The sequence below is a fragment of the Candoia aspera genome, chromosome 4, assembly GCF_035149785.1.
Source record: "Candoia aspera isolate rCanAsp1 chromosome 4, rCanAsp1.hap2, whole genome shotgun sequence".
Classification (NCBI taxonomy): domain Eukaryota; kingdom Metazoa; phylum Chordata; class Lepidosauria; order Squamata; family Boidae; genus Candoia; species Candoia aspera.
Genome location: NC_086156.1, coordinates 35,826,291 through 35,850,802, shown reverse-complemented (window position 1 = coordinate 35,850,802; position 24,512 = coordinate 35,826,291). Strand labels below are relative to the sequence as shown.

The following is a 24,512-nucleotide window of genomic DNA, read 5'->3' as shown; positions in this document are numbered from 1 at the left end:
AAACTTGACAGAAAAGTCTTTCACCCCCACTCCTGTTGGAGCTGAATCAGCGGCTGCTTGAGTGGTTGGGCCCCAGGTTACAGTAGTTCTCCCTCCTCGGGGTGGGGACACTGATGGTCGAACTCTGCGGGGTGGAGATTCATCCCGGCGCCGTCTCCGGCCCTGCTCCGCCGGCGGTCCGGGTGAGGGGATGGAGGATGATTGCGTGGAGCTGGAATCTCCTTCGCGCCTCGGCTGCCCCCCCCCCCCTTGACAGAGACAGGGTTTTTAGCATGTACTTCATGGATTCTATTTTGGCCTCTACCACTCTTAGCCTTTCAGGGGTTTGAGATTCCTCCCTCCCTCCCTTGCGTGTTAGGCTGTCTCCCTGTTGATACCGTGGTAGATTCTATGTTTGGGGTCAGTGGGAACCGATACTTCCAGGACGCCTGGGACGTCCCTGGCTGGGGTTCTCCCATTTCATCCCAGGTGATCAACTCTGCGGGCGATTCGCTGGGTGCCAGTTGCTCTGGTGCTCTCCCATAGTCGGATTCCTCTACCTCAGGGCTGAAACTCGAATTCTGCCAGAAACCTGAAGGTTCTGGGGTGAGGCTCAGTTCTCAGCTCCTGACCGTCAACTCGGGCATCAAGCCAGTCGGCTCCTCAAGTCTCCCGGTCGTGAGCTTGGATTCTGCCATCGTTAACTGTTTTCCCTCACAAGAAACTAATCTTGGTAGGAGCTAACGGTACAACTTTGGTGATTCTCAGCTTTATGTAAGGATTGCCTATTCTAAAACACCATCAGACTCATAAGCAGGATCACAAAGATATCTGATTTATTAAAGAATAGTATGTGGGATCACAAAGAAAGCTGAGAATGGAAGAAGCGCGCCAAATGCAAACTAAAAACCCTCGGTACAAATGAGATCCCTCCCCCCGTAGAATCTTCCCAAGCTCACAATCCCAGGTGCTCCTAACGGCTTATGATGGTCCGTGGGAAAAGTTCTTGAGCAGAGCACATAACCCAAACACATTCCATTGAAATGAACATAGATACAGAGCTTGGCACAAGGTTTCACAGCAGCTCCCTCCCAAACAGAAACGCGCATCAGCGCCATGGCATGTGAAACTTTACAATGTACAGTGCACATTGAAACAGTGAACGTGACAGTAGTGGTATATTAGAAACTGTTGGTTAATTATTTAAAAAATGTAACAGTGGAGAGAGAGCTTAACGTAACTCCCTTTGACAACTTAAATTTAGAGTAAATAATTTTGTAACCTGCTATGGGGTATATTTCACATCAAGGAAGTATATCACACAGGATATACAATATGAAAAATAGAGAAATTCTTCCCCACCAAAAGGGGTATATGGAAGTCATGTAAAACTCCATACATGGGGGCATGACATAATTTATCAATATCTCTCTGCTCTGAGAGCTTAACAGAAGGTGGATTGAACCGACCGCTCTGACAGAGCCACTGAACAAATTGTTTCTGATAATAAGCTGGTTTTCATTATTATTATTACTACTACTATTATTATGTTTTAAACCCTTCTTTATATAAAACTCAAGGCAGAGAACATAGCTAATATGCCTATGTTCCCCACAACAACAACCCTGTGAAGTGGGTTGGGCTGAGAGAGTGTTACTGGCCCAAAGTCACCCATCTGGCTTTCATGCCCAAGGAAGGCCTAGAACTCATAGTCTCCTGGTTTCTAGGCCAGCACCTTAACCACTGCACCAAACTGGCTCTCCCTTATAATCAGACACCCATAAACATGTGAGTCTTTATCCTGACTTCATCTCTTGAAACCACCTAATTCAGAGTTCAAAGATGATCTTTTCAGGTTATTTTATTTTCAAGAAGTTGCATATGCTTTGATATTAAACCCATCAAAAGGACTTCCAGTGGGAAATGGTGGACTGATCAGCTGTCCCTGCGGTGAGTTATGTGGGGAGAGCTGGCATTGTGGCTTTTTTGGGGGGCACAGGCTGGTTTCTCCTGTAGCCTAGAGCGTGTTTCCAGGCAAGGAAAATGCTGGAATCGACCCATTTGTCCTCCAGATGATGAGCTGTAGCCAGGAGACCATGGACGGTGTGCGCGATCGATCGGCAAGACTCCACCCAGAGTCTGGGATTTCATCTCTTCCGTGCCACGCTTGTAGCCTTTTTAAAGGGACAGTAAGTCCTGCCTTCTCATTTCTAAAACACCAAATTATTTTTAAGTTATGTACCCTATGAGAAGCTTTCTACAGTCAGAAGAAGTCAAATCTCTTGGTGCTTATCATTATTTCTGGAGTATATTTTAAATTTGTTACAGTTTTGGCTTGTTTTCCCATTTAAAGTGTAATGAAGATTGAAAATATATAAATGCCTTCCTGTTACTATTTTTGCTACTGAATTTGAAGGAGGAATATCTTCTTACATGTTGGGATTGCTGTTTCGAATTTTAAATTTTCTGTTCGTTTCTTTTGGGACCTGTCTGCTAGTATATTTTCTTTTGCTAATTTTAGATGGAAGTTTTTCTATTAACTCATTAACTCCTTTTTTCTGTAAGTCAAGTCACTAGAGGGTGCCATAATCTACTGTTTGAATCTACTATTTGAAGCATGGAGCTGTTTAAGGAAGACCTCTTATTCCATTAGGATTTAAAAGAGATCTGTTCAGGGTGCTGTCAAGCTATCCTGCAGAGTATTCTGGACATTGGAGAAGTTATTGTTGCTAAATTGGGCCATCTGAATGAAAATATTATGATGGATGTTGTTGATTTTGGAAAAGATGAGGAATTTTCTGTTAGTGAGATTAAAGTAATGTTAGGGGAGGATTATAGTTTGGTGCTGAATGGGTTAAAGCAACTGTCTGAGTTTAAGCTTGTACACGGAGTTACTCTGTTGGGGCGATGTTATGACTATCTGAACCAGCATTTTGGGAAAGAAGAGAATATGTTTTGTGGGAGTCCTTTTTGCTGAGAAGTCTAAGTTTTTGAAGGTGCTAGTGGGACTGTTGGATGTTTGTAAATAAAATGCCTTATGTGTAATAGGGAGATATGTAAATGCCCTGGTATATTTTGAGGAGGGGTAAAAAAATTAAAAATGTGTAAATGGATGGAAAATGAAGGTTATTATGATTTCATTTTCTTAATGATTTGGACTAAGATTTACAGGATTTTGATCTGTATGATTTAGAAAGTATTGATAAGTTATAATAATATTTGGCTTTTAAACTTAATAGGCTTAATTTGTTGTAGTATTATTCATTATAAAAATAGACAGCTTGTATGTTTCTATAATTTGTTTTTTATTATAGTGGACAGAAATATATAGAATAGTGGTAGGAAGGAAGGAATTAAATGGGTGTTGCTTTAAGGGGGAGGGATGATGATTTAGAAATTTGTATATAATATACTTTTTACATAAGAGGAAAGAGCAATTGTATTAGTGGTTTGTATGTGTTAATGAAGGGATTGATAAAAATAATGTGATTTTGGTTTGACAAAAAGTAAGGGTTTGATTACGGAAATTGTATATTTTTGCTATTGAAAGCTGGAAGTCATCTTTCTATGTAATCTTAAAATTTCTTTTTGTGTGTGTTTCACACCTTTTTTAGTTTTTTTCTTTTTGTAGTTTGTTTTTCTGTAGTTTTTAAATCTTTGCTGTAAACTTAATAAACACACACACACACATATATTAAACCAATCAAACAAACAAACATTCTATTCAAGTAGGTAAAATTCTCTGATTTTATTTCATTGCTTTATATTATTTGGAATTCTTTGTTACTTTCCCTTTTTCTTGCTTTTCTGTGTTTTTTCTTTTGGAAAGCTTTTCTTTAACTTTAATATCTACACTGCATCTATAGCTATTAGTTTGATAGTACTGATAACCAATAGGAGAAGGAAGGGGCATCTTGAATCAGTTTCCCCTGATTTCCAATGGGTCTATTAGTTCCACCAGACCTTTCAAGACTACCAGCCTGATGTTTTATCTATTCATTATTTCTTAAGAGTACTTATATGCCACTTCTTATCCTAAAAACCCTCATTTATGATACTATGCAGATGTTTCAGTAAAGGAACACCATATACAATCCTTGATTTTGGATACTGGATCTTCCCTGCCTGTATACAAGTGGTTCCAGTCAAAAGATGTCCTTGACATCCATCCAGAGGTCCCTTAAAACATGGCTATGTCAGCAGGCCTGGGGATCTCAAAGAAATAGCAATTTGATGAGATGGCTACATTGTTTTTAACATCAGTCTTCTCCATTATTTTGCTATTAGTAATATTGTTGATGTCTTTTAATTATAGTTTTTAACATTTAGTTTTTTATGATGGTTTTTATTGTAAGCCACCTAGAGTTACTTTACTGTGAGATGGGCAGCTATATAAATGTGATTAATTGATAAATAGTTAAATAAAGCACAAACCCATACTCTGAAGCCACTCTGTACTCATCCCACCTCAAATCTTAAAAGCACTAGGTATATCTAATTCTCAGGTGTATATTTCTATACCCTGTGTAGATAACTTTTCTTAATACCACCATATGAAATGATTAACAGAAATAGCACCTAATAAAAGTAAACATTTTATTTTCTTTAATTTAAAAGCAAGATTTTCAAACTGGGATGAAATAAAATATAACAATCATAGAAATTTCATATAAATGTACCAATAGCAGAGTTAAATGAAAACATAATATTCCCAATCAAAGCATTCTCCTATTTCTGAAACTACAGAATATGCATTTAAGCCTACTGTATTCTTTGAGTGCCAATAATGTAGCTTCTGACAAAAAAAGGAATGATCTTTAAAATCAGAATACCCCATTATTAATTTCCATTACTAAGCCAGCTACTTTAGAAAAATTTGATATAATGAAACCTTTCACTACACCTACCATTTAACCACTCTATTGTTCTATTCCATATTCCTATTCATGGGAATATTTTATGTTGCTTTCTCTCTCTGAACAACTTTTTGCAGATTTCCCATGATTCTTTTAAAGCCTTGCAGCCAAATAAACAAAATAAAAAAACAAAAAATCCTACCACCCTATAAAATGCAACGAGGGTCCCCAGACTGCCACAGAAGTCACAATAAAAGAAGGATGGGTGATGAAGGGAAACAATGATGAATTGGTAAATATCTTTCCTATATCCTAAGCCAGACATACAGTATAACAAGATCTACACAACAGCAAAAATGCTCACATTAAACTTGCTTAATTACTATCAACCAAGTGATAGCCAGTGGAAGACCAAACTGAAATATGAGGTATGGTGATTAATACATATGCATTTTCCTACTGTATATTGCAATTTTTCACTCCCTCTAACACTGAATAGATGGGAGTCATGGAGGAAGTAGAGACAAACTTGGAGGCCGTATGTATTCATTATAACTCAAACTTGAGGAAAGAGACCCTCAAGTAAGTGCAACTATATAATTGCAGCTGATTGTGAATAGGGTGTGGTGTAGCAATTGGCAAAGAACAAAGAGCAAATTTGAGCATGAGTAAGATCTCAGATTTAAGCCTAACCTGTGGCAAGGGCAAGATTTCTCTGCATTCTCAGAGTTCCATCTGGCTGTTCTATTTAAAGTGACCCAGTGCATGTTAAGAAAATATGGCCAAGAGTGTTTATTGGGCCACTGGGAAGAGTGTGTGGGATGTCTGGAGGATAAAATTGCTAAGATTTGCTCAGATTTGGATGCTAGCTGGATGGGTCCTAGTTGAAGTGACTAGTTGAAGCTACAACTTGCAAGATTACCCAGAATGAGTTTCAGCTGGCTGGTCTGAGGAATTAGACAGAGGGCTCTACAATATCAGCTCTATCACTTGTAGCCTGGATCCCTACCCTTCTTGGATAAGAAACCCTCTAGGGAGGTGACAGGAGATTGTGTTTGGGCAGTGGTCATTACTTCCTTGGAGGAGGGGTGGTATGTCCTCTCCTCAAGAAACCATCTATTGACCTGCAATTTAAATAGCTACTGACTCATCCCCAACTTTTCCTTTTGAGGAAGTGTGTTAAGAGGGTGGTAGATCTGCAGAAGAAACAGATTATCTGGAGCCTTTTCAGGCAAGGTTCAGACTCAGTTATGGAACCAAATCTACAATGATCAATCTTGTGTATGACCTATGGTGGGACCACAGAAATATAATCTTTCTACTTGTGCTTGACCTTTCAGCAGTCTTCAGTGCCACTGCCTGCATAGGCTGGGAGTTGCAGGTGCTGTGTGGTTCTCCTCCTTCCTAAGTGGGCAGTTTCAATCAGATTGAACCCAATGGCCCTCTGTTATGGGTGACCTTATTTATGTTTATATAAAGCCCCTGAGGGAAGGCTATTCATTGGCAGAAAGTTGGGTTTAAACAGTATGCTGGCTATACTTCACTATCTCTGTGAAGTGATAGTGTGGCTGAAGTTCTATCGGGAAACTGTTAGGGTCTGAATGGGACAAACAGACTCAATCCTAGCAAGGTAGCCCTCTTTTTCCAAAGATATTCCATCTTTCACTTTCTGCAGGATCATGTTTCCCATGCAGGATTGATCTGCGGGTCCTCTTGCATTCATTGCCCTTGCACAAAGTGTGGATGGCAGCTGTGGCAAGGAAGGCCTTCCCACAAATCCATCTTGTGTGCCAGTTACAGCCTTTCCTGGATCTGAAGGCTTTACTCACTCTCATTCATGCTTTGGTCACCTCCCATTTGGACTACTGCAATGCATTCTTCATGGGACTATTCTTGAAGAACATTAAAAAACTTCAGCTGGTCCAGAATGCAGTGGCTGGTATAGTTATGAGTACCAGTAGTTTACCCCTCTAACATCTCCATTTCAAGAATTGCACTGGTTGTTAGTGCAGAAGCAAGTCAAGATGCTTGTTGTTAGTTTCAGAAGCAAGTCAAGATGCTTGTTGTTAGCTTTAAATCCCTGTATGGTTCAGGACCTGAATATCTACAATACCATTTACTCCCAGTGGGGTCTGTCTGCCCATTAAATATGACAGAGAATGCTCTTTCTGGATCTTCACCCTCAGAGAGTGCCACCTGGAAGGATCTTGAGGTCAGGCATTCTTGGTTCTGGACAGTATTCCCCCTGACATCAGACAGGATCTGACTCATCAGGGCTTCCACAAATCTAGCTTTTTCAGCAGACCTTTGAGATATATTTGTTTACTTCCCTCCTGCTGGGTGACTGTCTTCTAAGTGTCAGTTATTCCTCAGTGTTAGGAAATTTATGTTGGTGTACATAAATATATGTAACATCTTAGTACTATAGGTCTGTAAACTGGTCAGAGTGACTGGAATAACATAAGCCCAGTAGATAGCCAGAGTGCACAGACCTGATCTGTGAAGGAAGGAAATATGGAAGCTAATGAAAAAGGTTAGTTCATATCAGTGGAGTGGAGGAAATTTTTCTTTCCTCCTCCTAACCATGCCTGTGCAAATAAATAAATAAATCTTAAAACCTGAGTTATACTGAAAGCAAAAGTAACCGAATGAATAATCACAGGATTAATTCATATTACTCACTTTGCATGCATTTGTAGGGATGACCAAACATTACTCTGTTCACTCATATTTACATGTACTCCAAGTGCACATATGGAAGATATCTGTATGTAAGAAGATGCATGAGGATGCATGCAAAACCCTTGCAAACAGTCACAAGTTCATTGTTGCCTGAAGGAGAACTACCTCTTTTTCCTGGAGTTTTACCAGGACAGAACAGGAGAAGATAGGAGCAGTGGAGGTGCAAAAATTTGTAATGACTGTTTCCAGAATGCCCTTGAGAAAATGACAGAAAGTTTATCCTTTTCCAGGAGAAGCTGCTCACAGTGGAAATCATTCTTGCACAGGGGATGTAGCTCCAGTCCTCTGAGGATGCTGGGCCATATAATCTATGCAATGATACAAGAAACAGGTGCTGTTTTTTTTCCTGCTCTGTAATATTTGTGATGAGCCAGGAGAGTGATGGAGGTTGCACAAAAAGGAGTGTACTTCATTTTATGAGAACTTTAGTTCAGTTTTTGCTGAACTGAGAAACGTGCAAACATTTCCACAATAAGTATTTTAAACACGTCTTGTTCCATACTATACCTATATTATGAAATACACTTTAATAATCAATGATACTTCTGTACTGTGAATACCAGATCATAATTTGCAGTGAATGAAATGGCTACATTTATACTGATACTCCAATTACTTAAAGGTTAATGGGGAAAATATCAGTACTGAACAGCTGTCTAGTTTTTTTCTCTAAATCCATTAGAAGTGTATCCCATATCATTGATCAACAATTTCTGGGGGAAATGAAGGACTGTGCAAGTGCTATAAATAATGTTCTTGTAATGGAATTCATTAAAGAAACTTTAATGCGACAGATATTTTTTAGAGTGCATTACCTAATTTTTTTCCTTCATTCAAGAAGGAGATAATAAAGATGTGGGACTAAATCCCATACATTTTAAATTAACTAGGTTTGCTATACACCTGCTGCTTGAAGTTTTAGCTTTTAGTGAAACTTCCCATGAAAAAAACTGTAATTAAATTCAGAATTATATTTCTTATTTTAAAAGTTTTTTTAAAGCCTGTGAAACTTACGAGATGGCTTTCAGGTGCAAAGGAAGGAATTTTTATTTACATTTAATCATACATTTAACTTTATCCTACTTTTTATTAAGTAATCTTTAATTTAGCCTAAAGTAACTTCTATTACTGATACCAATCTTCTAGTGTGTCATTGTATTGTTGTCTTGACTTTTGTCAGAAAAGAAAGGTTATAATATTTATTTAGACGACTGGTGATTTACAATATAACAACAGATTAAAATCAATAATAGAACAATGCTATGATAAAATGGCTGCCCATGTCACAGGTAAATTGTCTGCACTCTGGATGCCTGCTGGAACAAAACCATTTTCATCAGTTTGTAGAAGAATAAAAAGTGAATATCGAGGGCAAGGAGTTCTAGAACATGGGGGCAACGACAGAGGCACACTGATTTTAGGCCCCTACTCCTTTGTATTGACGTAGGAAGGGAAGCCCTCCCTACCCGGCCGGCAGAATAATCTTGAAATACACTGATGTAGGGTTTTAAAGATCCAAACCACAACTTGTGAACCTGGAAAGCCACAGGAAACCAGTCCACTGCTAGGGGTCAGTTTGAATCTTCAGATCCAGAAGCTCAAGAGGTTGACCATCCTGGGCCTCACCCTATGCCACAGGAATTAGCTGAAGAGCATGCACTTCACAGGTGCAAGCTCAGTCAGCTGAACTAGGAAATGCCCTAAGCCCACCAACACATCACTTACTAAGAGAGCAAAAGGAGTAATCTCTTGAGAGAAAGAAGCATGATTCAGCAAACTAGTTAAGCTGGTAGTAAGGGCTATCTAAAAGGAAACTATAGCTTGACTGGCTCTTTGCGGCAATCAACATTTCTAGCCCAGCTTGCCTTTGACCCTGGCCATATGCTGTTTTGGATTCTTTCGATTGCCTGCATGACTACTGCACTAAAGCTTGATCACTCTTGGATCATTTCTGAACTGGCATTCTGTTGCTCTGGGTTATCTGAAAAGTAAGCTTTTGTGTTTTTTATTCTCTAAGCAGAAGATTTGCAGTTTGGAATGTGTTTATGTTACTACACTTAAGGATTTACTTATTATCTAATTTATTATGCAATAAACCCCTTGAATTTGTAACAGAAACCGATTGTGAGGTTGTAATTGGCAGCACAGAACATTCAGTGAGTGAAGACAAATGCAATACTTGAACTGTGGCTCTCACCCACTAGCAACCTGGCTGCTGCATTCTGCACCAACTGAAGTTTCTCAGCTATTTTCAAAGGCAATCCCATGTGAAATGGTGTTCTATAACTCAGGTATGTGGTGATAAAGTGCTGCTGTTACTTTAAGCAGATGCTTTGCTGCACTTGCCTATCTTTCAATTCAGTAGGAGAGAAAGTTAAATAGCAGTTACGCATGTGATTGTTATAAAGGAAGAACATATGTTGAAGGTAGAATGAAGACTACAGGACAATGATGTTAACTGTTATCTTCATTATTCTGAGGAAAAGTAATAGATGTTGGTGGCCTCTAAATGTTCTAAGTGGTCTGCAATATATACTATTGTAATAGCGAAAGAGCAACAAAGCAAACAGGACATGGCTAAAGCATCAGGAAAGCCCTAAACGATGTCCTTGTTCCAAAAGGTATAATGATACATACGTTGAAATGAGTTCAGCCCTCATCTTCACTACCACTCAACCCATGAGGTGTCTGGATCTGATAAACTTTCTTAGAGGGCAGACATAATGGAACACAAAATACTTGAATCACCAGATCATGTAAGTTAGATATCTATCCAGTTTTCAAAGACATTGGACATCCAGCATTGCTAAGTGTACTCAATTACACTTTCCTGGACTACTATCTGAAATTGCTCTGATCTTGAAAGTTCTATTTGGAATTATGAAACCAAACTCAACTCCTGGATTTGGACAAATCCATGTTGCTTTTCTGGCAACTGTACAATAGTGATTTGCCATTGCCATCTTCCAGAAAGTTTTTCTACCTTCCAAGTCCTTTCTACAATCCTGGGGTTTTCTTGTGTTTCAAGCTTTTCAAATTGATCAAGGTCAGCCATGTGCTAGTACCTGCTATGACTTAGTTTTATATACGCAAAATAAAATAAATCCAGGATTTCAGTAATTCTCATCCTAAAATAATTGCCATCATATTCTGGCAAAGAATATAGCTAAATTTGAACTGAACTGCTATATTTTGAAAACACTGCAGATTTTAGCCCAGGGACCCTCATTAACCCCTTTGCTGCGATTCCTTGTAGCATCTTCTGTGGTGATATGAAAAGCGGACATTTTCCTCTCAGGTGGTGGTATCTCGTTGATATCTGACAAATTATCTGAAGATGAGTTTCTGAAGCTGCATAAATTAGGTACAAGCCAAAAGAAAGACCTTTTCTTGTCCTGGGAAGGAAAGAGGGGAAATAGTAAGGAAGTACAAAAAGGAACCAGAATGGTTCGGTTCTTTTTCCTTCTACTGATTTTCAACATTGCTATTTCAAGCAGAGTACTAGCAAAATAATCTATAACCTATCCAAGTTTCTATCTAGACCACCATTTTCTCGCTCCTCTGTAAATTGTGCTTACTATTTGTGCCAATGTATTTTTTATGCCTCAGTATTTACATAAACTGAGTCTGTTTAAAGTATTCAAATGAGAAGAAAATATCATTATATGGACCATCAGCTCTTGGCCTTTAAAATGAATTCATGCAGAGGATTTCCAGATGGGACAGAATATACCCATGCCCATATGCCTTTAATTATTAATTTAAATTCCTATTTTTGGCTGAATATTGATTTCTAAAAATATGTCTTGTAAACTGATTAGCCAAGACTGAAGACTTGATCTCATAGAATAGCCTGCCAGATTCAATTATATGTCTTTTCTCTAGATTCCTTGCTAGGTCCTAGTACTAAATTGGATGTGGGATTAGTTACACATCCTTGCCCATGGTAAATATTAAAACTGTCCCTTCTTACAGAATGATTGCACTTCACCTTTTTCTAAAGCTGTACAATAAGAAGAGATTTTAGTTCAAAATTTCTACTGAGATTCTCTGTTACAACACAAGTTGCATTTTGGGCAATGAAAGACTATATAATGTTTTATATTTCCTTTGTTGTTCTTTATTGCACCAAGTAATTATATTTTACTTCTTCCATGAAAGGAAGTTACATCAACTTATCAAACCAAATAATTTTGTTTCTAATTTAACAACAAAGTTGCTTTGAAATGTGGCTTATTATATGGTGTCTGCTACAAAATGTTGGTTGGCATATATAATTCATTCTATTAGGGATTTAATCACAGGAAAGTATACAGAGAAAGGCTGATGTGATGCAATTTATTATACACTTCTACGGTCATTGCCAGTCTTATGATTGTTTCCAGATTTAAGTGCCACTAAATAGGCAAATACTATTTTTTAAATGTTTGCTAGCTCGTAGATAGGAATTTGTCCTTCATTTTGCCAGTGCCCATCAAGTGAAATTTTACATTCAGACTGGAAATCCTATTATCTTCCTCACACTCTGTAGTAAATTCACAGTAAGGACATTCAAGATTAATGAGAGATTAATGAAATGGATTATAGTTTCATTCTGCTAAATGTAAATCAGAGTTCAAAGCACATTTTAATATGTAGAAATTCAAATTCTACATAGCAGAAGACAGAGCAAATTCAGAGGACAAGTGTCTTCAAAATTAGGCCATTAAAGAACAAGAGGGATATATTGAAATGCTCAGGGAAATTCCAACTTTTACAGAAATATATTTTAATTTTCAGGCTAGTGATTTGGCCTGAAAAAGCTTAATTGCAGCAGGGACATAGTATCCTCCTTTAGAGTGGAAGAATTTGAGGATGGCGTTAGCTGATCTTTGACCAGAGGCAGCTGCATATTCACAATATGCTTTCCTTGAGCCAGTGGCATGTGTCATCACACCTAGATACTTAAAGGTGGTCACTTGTTCTTGATCTTGACCTTGTTCTATGTTGTGTCCATTGAGATACCATGGGCGAAGTCTTGGCCTTTTAGCAAAGGCCATAATCTTTGTTTTCTGATAGTTTATTTCCAGTTTATTGTAATTACAGTACTGGAACAAGGCTTGCAAGGCTCTTTTAAGACCTACTGGTGTCCTAGAGAGGATTACTGCATCATCTGTGTAAAGAAGCAGGGTGATACTGCGATCTCCTATTTTTGAGGGGTGGTAATTTGGATTGTTTATCCATGTTACCATATTGTTTATATAAAAATTAAAAAGCATTGGGGCCAAGATACACCCCTCTTTTACCCCCTTTTGGGTTTGGACTAGTATCGAGGGGGACCCTTGCATATTACACCTGCTGTTTATGGTCGTGTTGGAATGTAAGGCACGTAATAAATGGAGAAGCCTACGGTCAATTGCGGCGGCTTCCAATTTCTCCCATAGCTTGGTCCTGGTAGCAGAATCAAAAGCTGCCTTTAGATCTCTGAAGGCTGCATATAGTGATGTCACCTGAACACTGTTTAAGTGTTTTCAAAACTCGAGACAATACTCCCCAAGAGATGTCCACAATGTTCTCTGTCTACTTAGCATCCTTAAGTGACAGTGTCAAATGAAAAATGGAAATTGGGGAAGAGAATAGAATGTCCTTTTTCAGCCACTTACAGCTTATGATGTCCTGATAGAGAAGTCATAATTAGCTGACTGAGAATCTGTAATAGAGCATTCCTTTAGGAGCAGCTCAGTAATCTTCTTGCCTTCTCTGAAATCCCCAAAATTATGATACCCCAAAGAATATCCTTAGTATTGATTGATTTGTCCACGCTCTTTCTCCAAGTGCCAGTTTACAAAAAAAAAGATTATTTTGAATGGAATATATGAGATTGTAGTTGCTGTAATTCCCATTCCTAAACTTTTTTAGAAGTAACTGAAAGTCTGTTGTTGTGAATTGATAGACTGATCCTGCCTGCCCTTTCTTTAAAATGTAAAGAAACATTGTACCATGTACAGTTCAACATACAGGTTCTATTTAGTCTGAAGAGAGCAAAATGTCTCATGCAAGCCATACTGAAAACTCTTTGACTACAGATTTTGGAGGCAATTCATCTTTGCAAATACATAGTGCAAATCAGTCGGCCCTCCTTTATGAACAGTAACAAGGCTAACCCTTCCTAGCCAATGTACCTATGAGATCTTTATGTTCCAGCTTTTCTTTTCACAGACCCTTGGGAAATGTCTCTCTACCCAAAGAAGAGGAAGAGACTTGTGGGGTCGGTTGAGGCAAGAGAGAATAACTGGCCTAAAGTCATCCAATGAGCTCTGTGGTCAAACTACGGACTATTCTGCACACTGTATTAGTGACTTAAAGTGGGTCCTCCAGTCCTAGTCCAATACCTTAACCCCTACATTACCCTGGCTTCTGACCTAAATGAATCTAAGTAACTTTTTTTTTTTTGCCCTATCATCTATAGCACTTGGAGGGTCCTTTTGCCAAACCACTTGCTGACTTTTATCATTGTGTCACCAGAATCTCTCAAGCTTGGCAGCATTTAAAAAAGAAAGGAATATAAGCAGTAAAGAGAAGCCAGAAAGAAACAGCCAAATGTGCAATGTTAAAAAGGATAGAATTAAGAAGCACCATCTCCAGAATATATACCCAACAGTAACTTCATGAAATCATAAAGAAATAAAGTCAAAGACTTTCCAAACCTGTCTAAAAACAGAAGACAGATAACACACACACACACATACATATACCAATTTCAATATGACTATATTTCATACTGCATGATCTGTCAATTATAACATACATATAAGCAAGCAACATGCACTGAGACATAAATACTAGCCATTTGAGTCCACCCTGTCAAAATCTGTGAAATTTAAGTTCATAGGTTAAGGATCCTGGAGAAAAAGTCTAGGAAGATAACTGTAGATTATTGTATGACTTGAGTCAGCTCATCTTTGTAAGCAACAAAGGGCAGAAAACACATTGTTGGGAGAGGGAAATTATAGGGATAGATGCCTTTCATTAAATGCAAATAGTACTATAAATCTGTATATAGAACTCTTAATGAAACTTAAGATATTGACTTGTGCTTAATTATTCATGCATATTTGTAACATTTTAATAATCATTAATGAAATGAAAACTATTAGAACCACTTGGCTAAATATTATAAAGCCTTAAGATACTGGCTTAAGGTACAGAGCTAATGCTGTCACTTTGAATTAGCTCCTTTCTTCTCAAATCACTTTTGGCTTCTTTGAACTGTGTTGATTTGCATATTATCCCAAGGCAAAGCAATTACTCATTTTCCTTATCGTACTATTCTGCACACTGTATTAGTTGAAAGGACACTTCCAAAATCTTCAACCTCTTTGAATTAGTGTTGCAGTTGCTATGCAAAAGGATTAACAATTTATATTTGACTCTTAAGTAGTACATAAAACAATGTTTTCAAATAACATGCTAGTCACAGAAGTAAAGACTTGACACAGTGCCCACAGAAATAAAAGTCAGTTTACTTTACTGGACTTTGAATCAGGTTATATTGCTGTCTTACCTTTACCTACTGTATTAAGAGTCTAATGCTAAATGACATGAGTGAGAACAATTGAGAGAGTAAAGTAGTGTGACATACCAATATTTTGGACAGCAACAATCAGCAGCAAAATTTTAAAAAAATTATTAAACAAACATTAGGACCTTGTTCATGCAAGGTTTATACTGTATTGCATGACAATAATCATCATCAGAATGAAAATAAAGAATTCAGATTCTGATTACTGAATATATGTATGTTTATTTGCACCACCACATGGAATATAAATCCTCTCAAACATATGCCATCTTTCCTATTTTATATACTAGAACATAAAGATCAGTCAGCCATTTGGACAGATTTATTCTCACTTGTCAATACAATTTGAGTAAAAAAAAACTCATCTATTTTTAGCAAATTAAGTGAAAAATAAAATTTAATACAATTACAGATTTGAATTAAGCAGGATGCATAGCTAATCCAAAATATTCCATGGCCTTTAAAACAATATGGTCTTTTATAAAAACTTGTTCAGTATTTGTGTTTTCTAATTTGAAATTTTTTTTTGATTTAATAACATTTGGAATAATAGTCAAATAGCTGTTAAAACATAGTCAGACTCTCTCTGCCTTTCTGTCAAAGAAATGCTTCAATACATTTGTGGCTGACTTTCACTGGCTTTTTTTTTCTAATGTCAGGACTGAGATTTCAGTTATATTTTAGGTGACAGTGAGGAGAAGTCTATTATGCTTCAGATAAGCAGTAGAGTACATTTTAAATTCAGTGAGAAGTTCGTAACTACCCCCAAAATCTGTTATGTTCTTTTACATTCTTATGCATAAAAATAGACAACATTTTACAGCACTTATAAGCAAGAATGTTAACACTTCATAGGCCAATCCTACAAACTTAATTTAGCATTGTTGGCACTGATAGTGCATTGCACCAATGGAAAAACAGAAAAATTCTTCAAAAGAACTATAGAGCAATGCACTCTGATGTATCAGAATGACTGTGTACAGTGGAGACTATTTTAAGTCAGGGCTAGGAATGAAGTTGATGTAACAATGCTCTCCAGCAGCTGCTCGTTCATGTGGAATCAACACATCCCAGAGGTCTTCTATGGGGAAATAGAATGGGGGAGTAGCCATTGAATTGGAAAAGCAGGAGGAAAAGCCCTTGAATTTAACCATGTAACAAGGACCTATATATAAGATTTAATATAAGATTTAATTGCTGTGTACTACAGTAGGCAGGTTTGTCTGTGTGGCTTCATTCTTCTCTGCAATCAAGAAACTAATCTAGCTATGTTGTGCCTATGAGATTTCTGCCAAAAAGCCACTACCTAAATACAGAATTGAGATTTACTGCTATGCATGGCACAAAGCCTGACAAAAAGGGTCAAAACCAAAATTGAGTGGGAGAACCTCTTTTTTTTGCCAATCTCTCTTTTCCCATTTTTCCCCTTTATCAGACACTCATCCAGTCCTCTCTTTCACAAAAGTCCACATTTTATCCACTTACTCTTTTGCACCTATCTTCTCATGCCCCCAAGGCAATACAACTTGGTAGCATCAGCTGATGCAGAGCACATACTGTAGCTAGAGTGTCTTCAGAAGGACACCATGGCATTTTATTACAGCAACTGGATTTCTGAGCTTAAAGGCTTAAACCCCCTCTTTTAGCCAATTCAATTTTGAACTCCTACCCACCCCCAGAGTAGGATTAAAAACTTGTAAGAAGAAAAACCTTTACCAACATTAATATTCTAATGACATTCAACTTGCTTCCTATTTATGCAATGCATCATGGAATAGATGGAATTAGGAAAGTGTATTAAATCAAATTAATATGAAATAAAAAGAAAATTCCTTACTTCTAACCCAGAGTTTTAAATATTGCTTCACTATTAACAGCTAGAATCCATCCAATCTGTTTACATACAGTGTATTCATATTATTAAGCCCCCCACATGTGTAAATGCTGGTAAAAAGGCATTATGGTTCAGAGTAGAGAAAGCCAGGAAGGAGAACAGATGCTACTCCAATGTCACAATTCAAATTCTGCCTTCTTACAGGTCTCTCTATATTTTCCAAGCTAGCTTGTATAGCTGCAACAATCACAACATCACAACATAAAATAGATTGGGAACTTGGGGGAAGTTTATGGTCCATGCTTAGTATGATCCATTCAGATACGTCATTAGTTAAGTATAATGATTTTTCAGTAGAGTTCATAAGAATAAAGTACATCCTTTAGATTCTAAATGGAAAGCTGAAACTGGCTTTAAATTGCATATACTACTGAGTATGAGAACAACAACTTGTTATGTACTACTTTTAACAGAGTGTTTATTTCACATCAAGCAGGCAATATGGTTATCCTCATGTGTATATTGGATTGCAGAAAAGGACTCGGAAGCTACGAGCTGGTGGTTTATCTTTCTATTTCTTGGTGAAATATACTGCTCATAGCTAGAACAAGATTTATTGTATTTTTATTTCATATTATTCCTCAAAGAGTTCAAGTGGGGTACATGCTATTTTGTAAGTTATTTAAGCTGACCTAGGCTCACCAAATGAATCCAATGATTAATTGGGGACTGAAACTTAGTTGCTCAGTCCCAGTTTACTACACCATACAGACTTCTGCAATTTGTACTTTCAGTCAACACTCTGGACTAAGTGTCTTTCAACAGTAAGAAAACTAGTGCTATCTCTAATTATACAAGGCTGAACTGAGAATAGACAAGACAAAATGAGGTACAGCGTAGCTTACAGTTTGTATCTTGCCTTTCTACCACTAAAGTATTCAGGGAGGCTAACAATAAATACATCTCATACAAAGAATTAAATTTACTGTTAAACTTTTTAAAACTGAAAATGTTTTAAAGCTTGATTTCTTGAAAATCCAGTGGATGGAAGCAATAAAGGAAGAGGCTGTAAAGAGGTGAACTCTTAGGGACCATCTGTTGCATAGTAAGACAAAGGGAAGTGAGTTACTCCAACACTAGTGGTATCTTCTCTCAGAACTTAAGATAACACTGATGGTATCTAGTTAACTTTCACGGGTTTCAATTTCAAGGGGCTAAAGGAACTTATGGTGAAGCATTTAATAATATCTCTAGATACTTCTATTATCTGCATCCACTTTTCACAGCTCCTTCACCAAAATGTTCACGTGGTACTGGTCCAATTCTCTTTTAAGCACCAAAGACCTTTCTGCCCCATACACATTTTAAAGCCTTGGTTCTTTTAATTTTACACACTCAAGACTGTATGGTTTGTTTTTTTGCCTTTGGGTTGCTTTAATTCTGATTTTTATACTGATCTACTCTAGTGGTTTTCAGTTGAAATGCAGTACATTAATGCTTGAACAACAACAACAACAACAACAACAATAATAAAACAGAATCCAAAAATAAATCCTTTCCTTTCTAAGTATTTCAGGTTTCATACCTTGTTTCTGTGAGAATGCCCTTTTAAAATGCATTTGTTAAGCCTTTTTGTATATCTTCATTACTCGTATTACCTATTGAATGATGTCAAATAGGGCAATATGTTTGATGACATAGGGCAAAGAATATTTTGCCAACATTTTTGCTGGATTGTGTTATCTGAAACCTTTTTCAAATCTCAACATATGCATGTAGTCTGACATTTAATACTTAAAAGTCTATTATTCAGCGATGGATTTTCTAGAAAAAAATTAGCTTCTCAGTTTCAATTCCCTGGTCAGTAAATGGAATATCCATGCCCTTCCTTGTAGTGTTGCCCTTAAGGAAAATACAATTATAAAAGAAAGCTCACATTTTAAAGGTGCCCTATAATCTTAATAAATGGTGTGTCAAAGACTAATTTTGTTCTATTTGAAAACACTTATACTATTTTTTTTAAAAACAACAACTTCTAACCCTAGAACCATATGATAAGATGTATCATCCCAGCAATATTATAAAACAATTGCCCTGATACATTGTGCTAAGTCATATTTGTTGAACTGGCAATATCATTTACAAAGTATAATTGTTCAGTTCATATTATGCACTAGGTCAAACTAAACAAACCCTATCATGGCTTAGTATTATGAGTAAATCCAGCCATCATCTCAGATTATACAACCTGAGTTCTTAGACTGCCCACATTTGTCTTTCAAAGATTATGTGAATCTTAGAATACCCCCAAAGGCTGCTAGTGAATTTTTAATGTGACCGTAGAGGAATATTATCAAAGCCCATGCAATCACATGATGTCCATTTAATGCTAATAGTACAATGCCTGCTATTCCAATATGTGCAAACCAATCCTATCAGAACTAGAGACGGATAAGCCAGATTCAACTGAAAAACAAAGGGCTCCATAATTGCCACCTATCTGGGCAGAAACTGCACCTTGAACTCTGATATACTAGCTTGGAAAGAACCAGAGGCTATGAGTTTAAAGAGCAATAGTACGAAAGCCTACAGCAATGTGAAAGCTGGCAGTTGAGGGGAAAGCTTGGCAGGAGACAGTTGGGCAGATGGGATTATAAGACAGACAACTACTTTCAGAGCCACATATTTTGCTGAAAGGGAGGAAGTGACAGCAAACACAAGATGTAGGATGGGGTGGGAGAGCTGAAGTGGTGGGAAGGTAGATAGCATAACCAATCCAGCTTTTTTATTTAATTACTGACTGCATTAGGTACTAGATCTGTTACAGTGAAGGGACTTTAGCAATCATCTTTCAAGGACTAGGTTCCTATATAATATTAGTACCAAGAAGCCTACTGCAGCAAAATTCTTGGTATTTACCTTTAAAATATTTCGTTCAGTTGGACCAGCAATTCATCCTGTTCCCAGAGACACTCGCAGAATTCAAATCCAGCTAATAGAAGCCACACCAGCAGTCACACATATTTGCTCAATGTTGTGCTGGGTATGTACAATCTGATGAACCCTTCCAAAGATTAAGTCCTGTTGAAGCGAGTTGGCTTACTCTATTCAGAGTAAACATACGCTGAGCTAGATGGCACTCCGTACCCGAGAGAGGGCAAACATGTTAACAAGTTAGAATCGTAAAGCTATAGAAAAGAAGCACCTTTGTAGGGTTTTGTTTTTTTTCTCCCCAGCCATGTGCTTATTTGCAGTACTTAATAATGGCTTTTCCAAACCATTTATGCAATTAACTGTGTAATCCAATATCAAACGTTTAAAGTAACATCTCTTAGCTCACTTTGCATACATAATTCTTTCATCACACAGATAATGTCCACACATACAAAGAGATGTGCAATAGGAATTTGTAATCTTATTAAACAGGGCAAGAACGCAGCATGTGTATATGCTAGCTCCTGAAGTAACTGATGCTGAATGATATGGCCTTCCAAAATATCATTGCTCAGTTTTATACCTGATGTTACTGCAGTATAAAAATACACCATATGCTCTATCTTTTGAAAACCAGAGAAAAGCAAAATGCATGAAAAGTCCTAAGTAAAACTGCCACCTAGTGACCGAAACATGTAGCTTAACTTTTGTGAAATGTTCAGTAGGTGACCTCTCCTATGAAGGATAATGCATACTAATCTTGAATCTTTTGAACTTTTTGAACCCTTGATATAAACCAACTATATGAATTAATAAAAAAATACAAGCTAAGTATGAACTATGCATAACTGATAATAATACTGAATGCTGATCATCAATGCCAATCAGGATTCCAGGGGCAATTTAGAAAATAAAAATTACAAATATTATAAAAATATCTGAATAATGAAAAAAAGACATAATACTCCAATTAATAAAAGTTTGAGCAACTTAAATATGAAAAACTTAAACATTTTTAATATTTAAAAGCTCAGAAAAATAGAATAAAGATGACAACTTCAAGAGGCCATATTCTGATATGGTCTGCTGCTCTTGTCACTTGTTGTTACCTGGCTATGAAACTGAACAAATTAAGAGCTTCCAGTATCTCCAGGTGGTCCCACATGATACTGTTCTTGGAAAACATATGTAGATTACATGAAACAATTACCACTGAGGTGCTCAGCAAAATATTGAACTTCTTTATGCCCAAGGCAAGGAAGTATTCCTGCAGCATCAAAGTTATTTGAGGCAAAGGTTATGACCTTGTACTTTACGGTGTACAGTTGGGCCCATTCTGTCATGCGCTGTCTCTCTCTGAATAACACTCAGACACTGGTTTGCGAATCAGGCTCTGGTTTATTGCAGGGCAGGTACAGCGTCGGTAGAAAAAAGCTGAGAGTGACAGGAGCGCGCCGGTGCGGGGTTTAAATACCCCGCGCCGGTCAGCGCCCCCTCGCTCACGGTCACGTCACTCCCCTTTGTCCAATACGTTGCCCTGCCGGTGGGTGAGGGTTTCCGGGATCGCCCATCATCAGGTTTCCCATTCCTCTGCTGATTGCTTTCAGCTGGGCGATCCCCGTTGTATTGCCGCTGATGGCTTGGGTGGCTCCGTGATCCGTTTAGCTATTGTTTGTTAGCCGTTAGTCGTTGTGGGTTGATGGCTACTTATCTTGTACCCCTTTACCTATTTCCTTGTCATTGTCATGTGTGCCATTGCGCTGATGACTTTAGCTCAACGGCACTCATGACATACTGCCCCCTTTTCGAATAGTGTTCTCCCCCGGTTTTCTGGGTTTTCCCCGTGGAGCTGTCAAAACGCCACATTTTTTTTTTTTTTTCAAAGTTCCCGCCGGAGTAGTTGTCGCCCCTCCCTTTGCTCCTCCCTCTACCACGTGCCTTCCCAGGGTGTGTCCATGGTGCGCATGCTCGGGTCCTGACCTGGCGTGCGCATGCTCCAGCCACACCCTGTTTGTTTGGCTCAGTTCGGCGAGGCGAGAGGCGTGGCTGGTCGGGTGCTTCTCAGCTCCAGGTAGGGCCCTTCTTTTCCTTATTTAGAGTGCGTCGCCTTTGTTGTGTCTCCTGGGCGTTGCCCCCAGGTTGCCCTGTTGACTTGCTTGCCACTCCCCCGCGGCCGGGGGGCGGGGGGGAGGGTGCTGGCGAACGTTTGTCACCACCCCATGGGCCCGGGGCGGGGGGAGTGAGTCCCGGGGGGGGGAAGGTCCACCCAAGTCGCGGGCTTGGGGGGGCCCTTTCCCTTGGGGCACGGGAGGCGGGGGGGGGCCTGCGGAGGGGGGGTTTGGTTTTGCTGACCTTGGTTGCGGTTTGTCGGGGTATGCCCGGTGAAATGCTCTGGTCAGGTCAGGCGCGTTAACGTTGTGCGCCGCCACCCATTCCGGGTGGGGGAAGTGTTTCCACCTGACCAGATAGTGTAGAGTTCCTCGTTGCTTGCGGGAGTCGAGAATGTCCCTTATTTCGAAGTGGTGTTGCCCGTCGATCATTACCGGTGCGGGCTGTGGCGTGCTTGGGTGCCATCGGGAGGTGGTTGCCGGTTTCAGGAGGCTGGTGTGGAACACCGGGTGGAGTCTCCGGAGGTTGTGTGGCAGGTCCAGGCGTATTGCTACCGGGTTCACTATTTGCGTGACTCGGAACGGCCCGATGTACTTAGGCCCCAGTTTTTTCGAGGGTTGGGTTGACTTTAGGAACTTGGTGGATAGATAGGCCATATCCCCCGCCTGGAACGTCGGTTGTTGGCGCCGGTGCTTGTCGGCCTGCTCTTTGTAGGCAGCCTGTGCATCCTTCAGCGCCGCCGTGATTACTGGCCATGCTTCCGCGATCTTCCGTCCCCAGTCGCTAGCGTCCACCTGGGGTTCCGGGGGTTGAGGTAGCTCCGGTATGGGGACGAAGTCGCGCCCCGAGACTACTTCGAACGGAGTTTTCCCCGCGAGGTGGATCCACCCGTGTAACGTTTCTGGGTCGTCGCGGTAGAGGGCCCATTGGAGAACGTCGCGGTTGAGCCCCCTTTTGAACATTTCCAGCAGGGTGGTCTCGGACCAGTCGCTGACCTTCCCCGCGAGGGCTTTGAACTCCAGGGCGTAGTCAGGGACCGTGCGTGTGCCCTGTTTAAGTCTTTGGAGTGCGCTTTTCGCCCGTACTTTGGCTAGGGGGTCTTCGAAGTAGTTTTTCATCTCTTTGATGAAAGCGGGGAAGGTGGCGAGGGCGGGGGAGCTGGACTCGTACAGTTGGACGTACCAGTCCGCCGCCCTGTCTTGGAGTTTGATCGCCACGGCGGCGATCTTGTCGGCCTCGGAGTCATAGGAGTGTCCGTGCCTCCCCATGAACTCCCTAGCATTGGTCACGAAAAACGAGAGTTTTGTGGGGGTCCCATCGAAGAAGATGGGGAAGTCCTTTGGGGCCCGGGCGTTTTGTGCGGCCCCGCCTCTCGCTTCCCGGGGTGTGGTGTCGGCCGCCTGTGCCGTCTGCTGGTCCTCCGCTGGCCCGTGTGGGTTCGGTGCTTCGCTCGGGGTGTGGGCTTGTGCGGGGACGTCGTTGGGTGGCGCGGGGGGCATAAGCGCCTGGAGCATGGTCCGGAGTTCCGTCAGTTGAGCCCGCATGGCCGCGAGTTCAGCTCGTGCCTCCTCGTCCACAGCCCGCGCCGCCGCTGGGGCCGGTTCCGTTGGCGCGTCCTCGGGGGTGGGTTGCCGGCGGGGTTCATCGTCCCTCTGCCGCGGGTCCGCTTCCTCCGCCGTCTGATGGGTGTCTCCGTCGTCCTCCTCCGTGTTGAGCGCCGTGGGGCTGTCGCTCCACGCCCGTTGCTGGGGTGCGATGTGGGGCGCGGGGTCCTCCGCTGGTTTCGGAAGTCGTGCTGCTCCCTCCCGCGGTCGGGTTGCCTCCGTCGCCATCTCCCCTTGGGGTTGGAGCTGAGGCTCGGGTCGGGTGGGGTGGGCGTCCATGGCTCCGGGAGTCCGCGGTGCCTCTGGCCTTGGTCGGTCCTCCTCTGTCTCTTGCCGCGCGGCTCGCCCTCCTTGCCCGCGCCGTTCCGGCCTCATCTTGCTGGTCTTCTCGCCGTCTACTCCTCCCGCGGCTCGTTGTCGTCCGGTGGGGCTCGGCGAGGCTGAGTTTATGACTCTCAGCTTTATGTCATGCGCTGTCTCTCTCTGAATAACACTCAGACACTGGTTTGCGAATCAGGCTCTGGTTTATTGCAGGGCAGGTACAGCGTCGGTAGAAAAAAGCTGAGAGTGACAGGAGCGCGCCGGTGCGGGGTTTAAATACCCCGCGCCGGTCAGCGCCCCCTCGCTCACGGTCACGTCACTCCCCTTTGTCCAATACGTTGCCCTGCCGGTGGGTGAGGGTTTCCAGGATCGCCCATCATCAGGTTTCCCATTCCTCTGCTGATTGCTTTCAGCTGGGCGATCCCCGTTGTATTGCCGCTGATGGCTTGGGTGGCTCCGTGATCCGTTTAGCTATTGTTTGTTAGCCGTTAGTCGTTGTGGGTTGATGGCTACTTATCTTGTACCCCTTTACCTATTTCCTTGTCATTGTCATGTGTGCCATTGCACTGATG

General features: G+C 40.4%; 1 protein-coding gene across 2 annotated transcripts in view; it reads right to left on the bottom strand.

Annotated features, from left to right (window-relative positions):
- The window catches only part of CHN2 (chimerin 2), a 152,904-nt gene that overhangs the window by 59,174 nt on the left and 69,218 nt on the right, over window positions 1-24,512 (bottom strand). The window contains exon 1 of one of the 2 annotated variants that reach the window (XM_063303826.1): window positions 7,654-8,531. The exons of the other annotated variant lie outside the window; for it this stretch is intronic. Within the exon in view, the coding sequence (XP_063159896.1) occupies window positions 7,654-7,833 (180 nt within the window). The 5' untranslated portion in view covers window positions 7,834-8,531. Of the gene's footprint in view, window positions 1-7,653; window positions 8,532-24,512 lie in introns of those variants that run through there. 2 annotated transcript variants of the gene reach the window in all.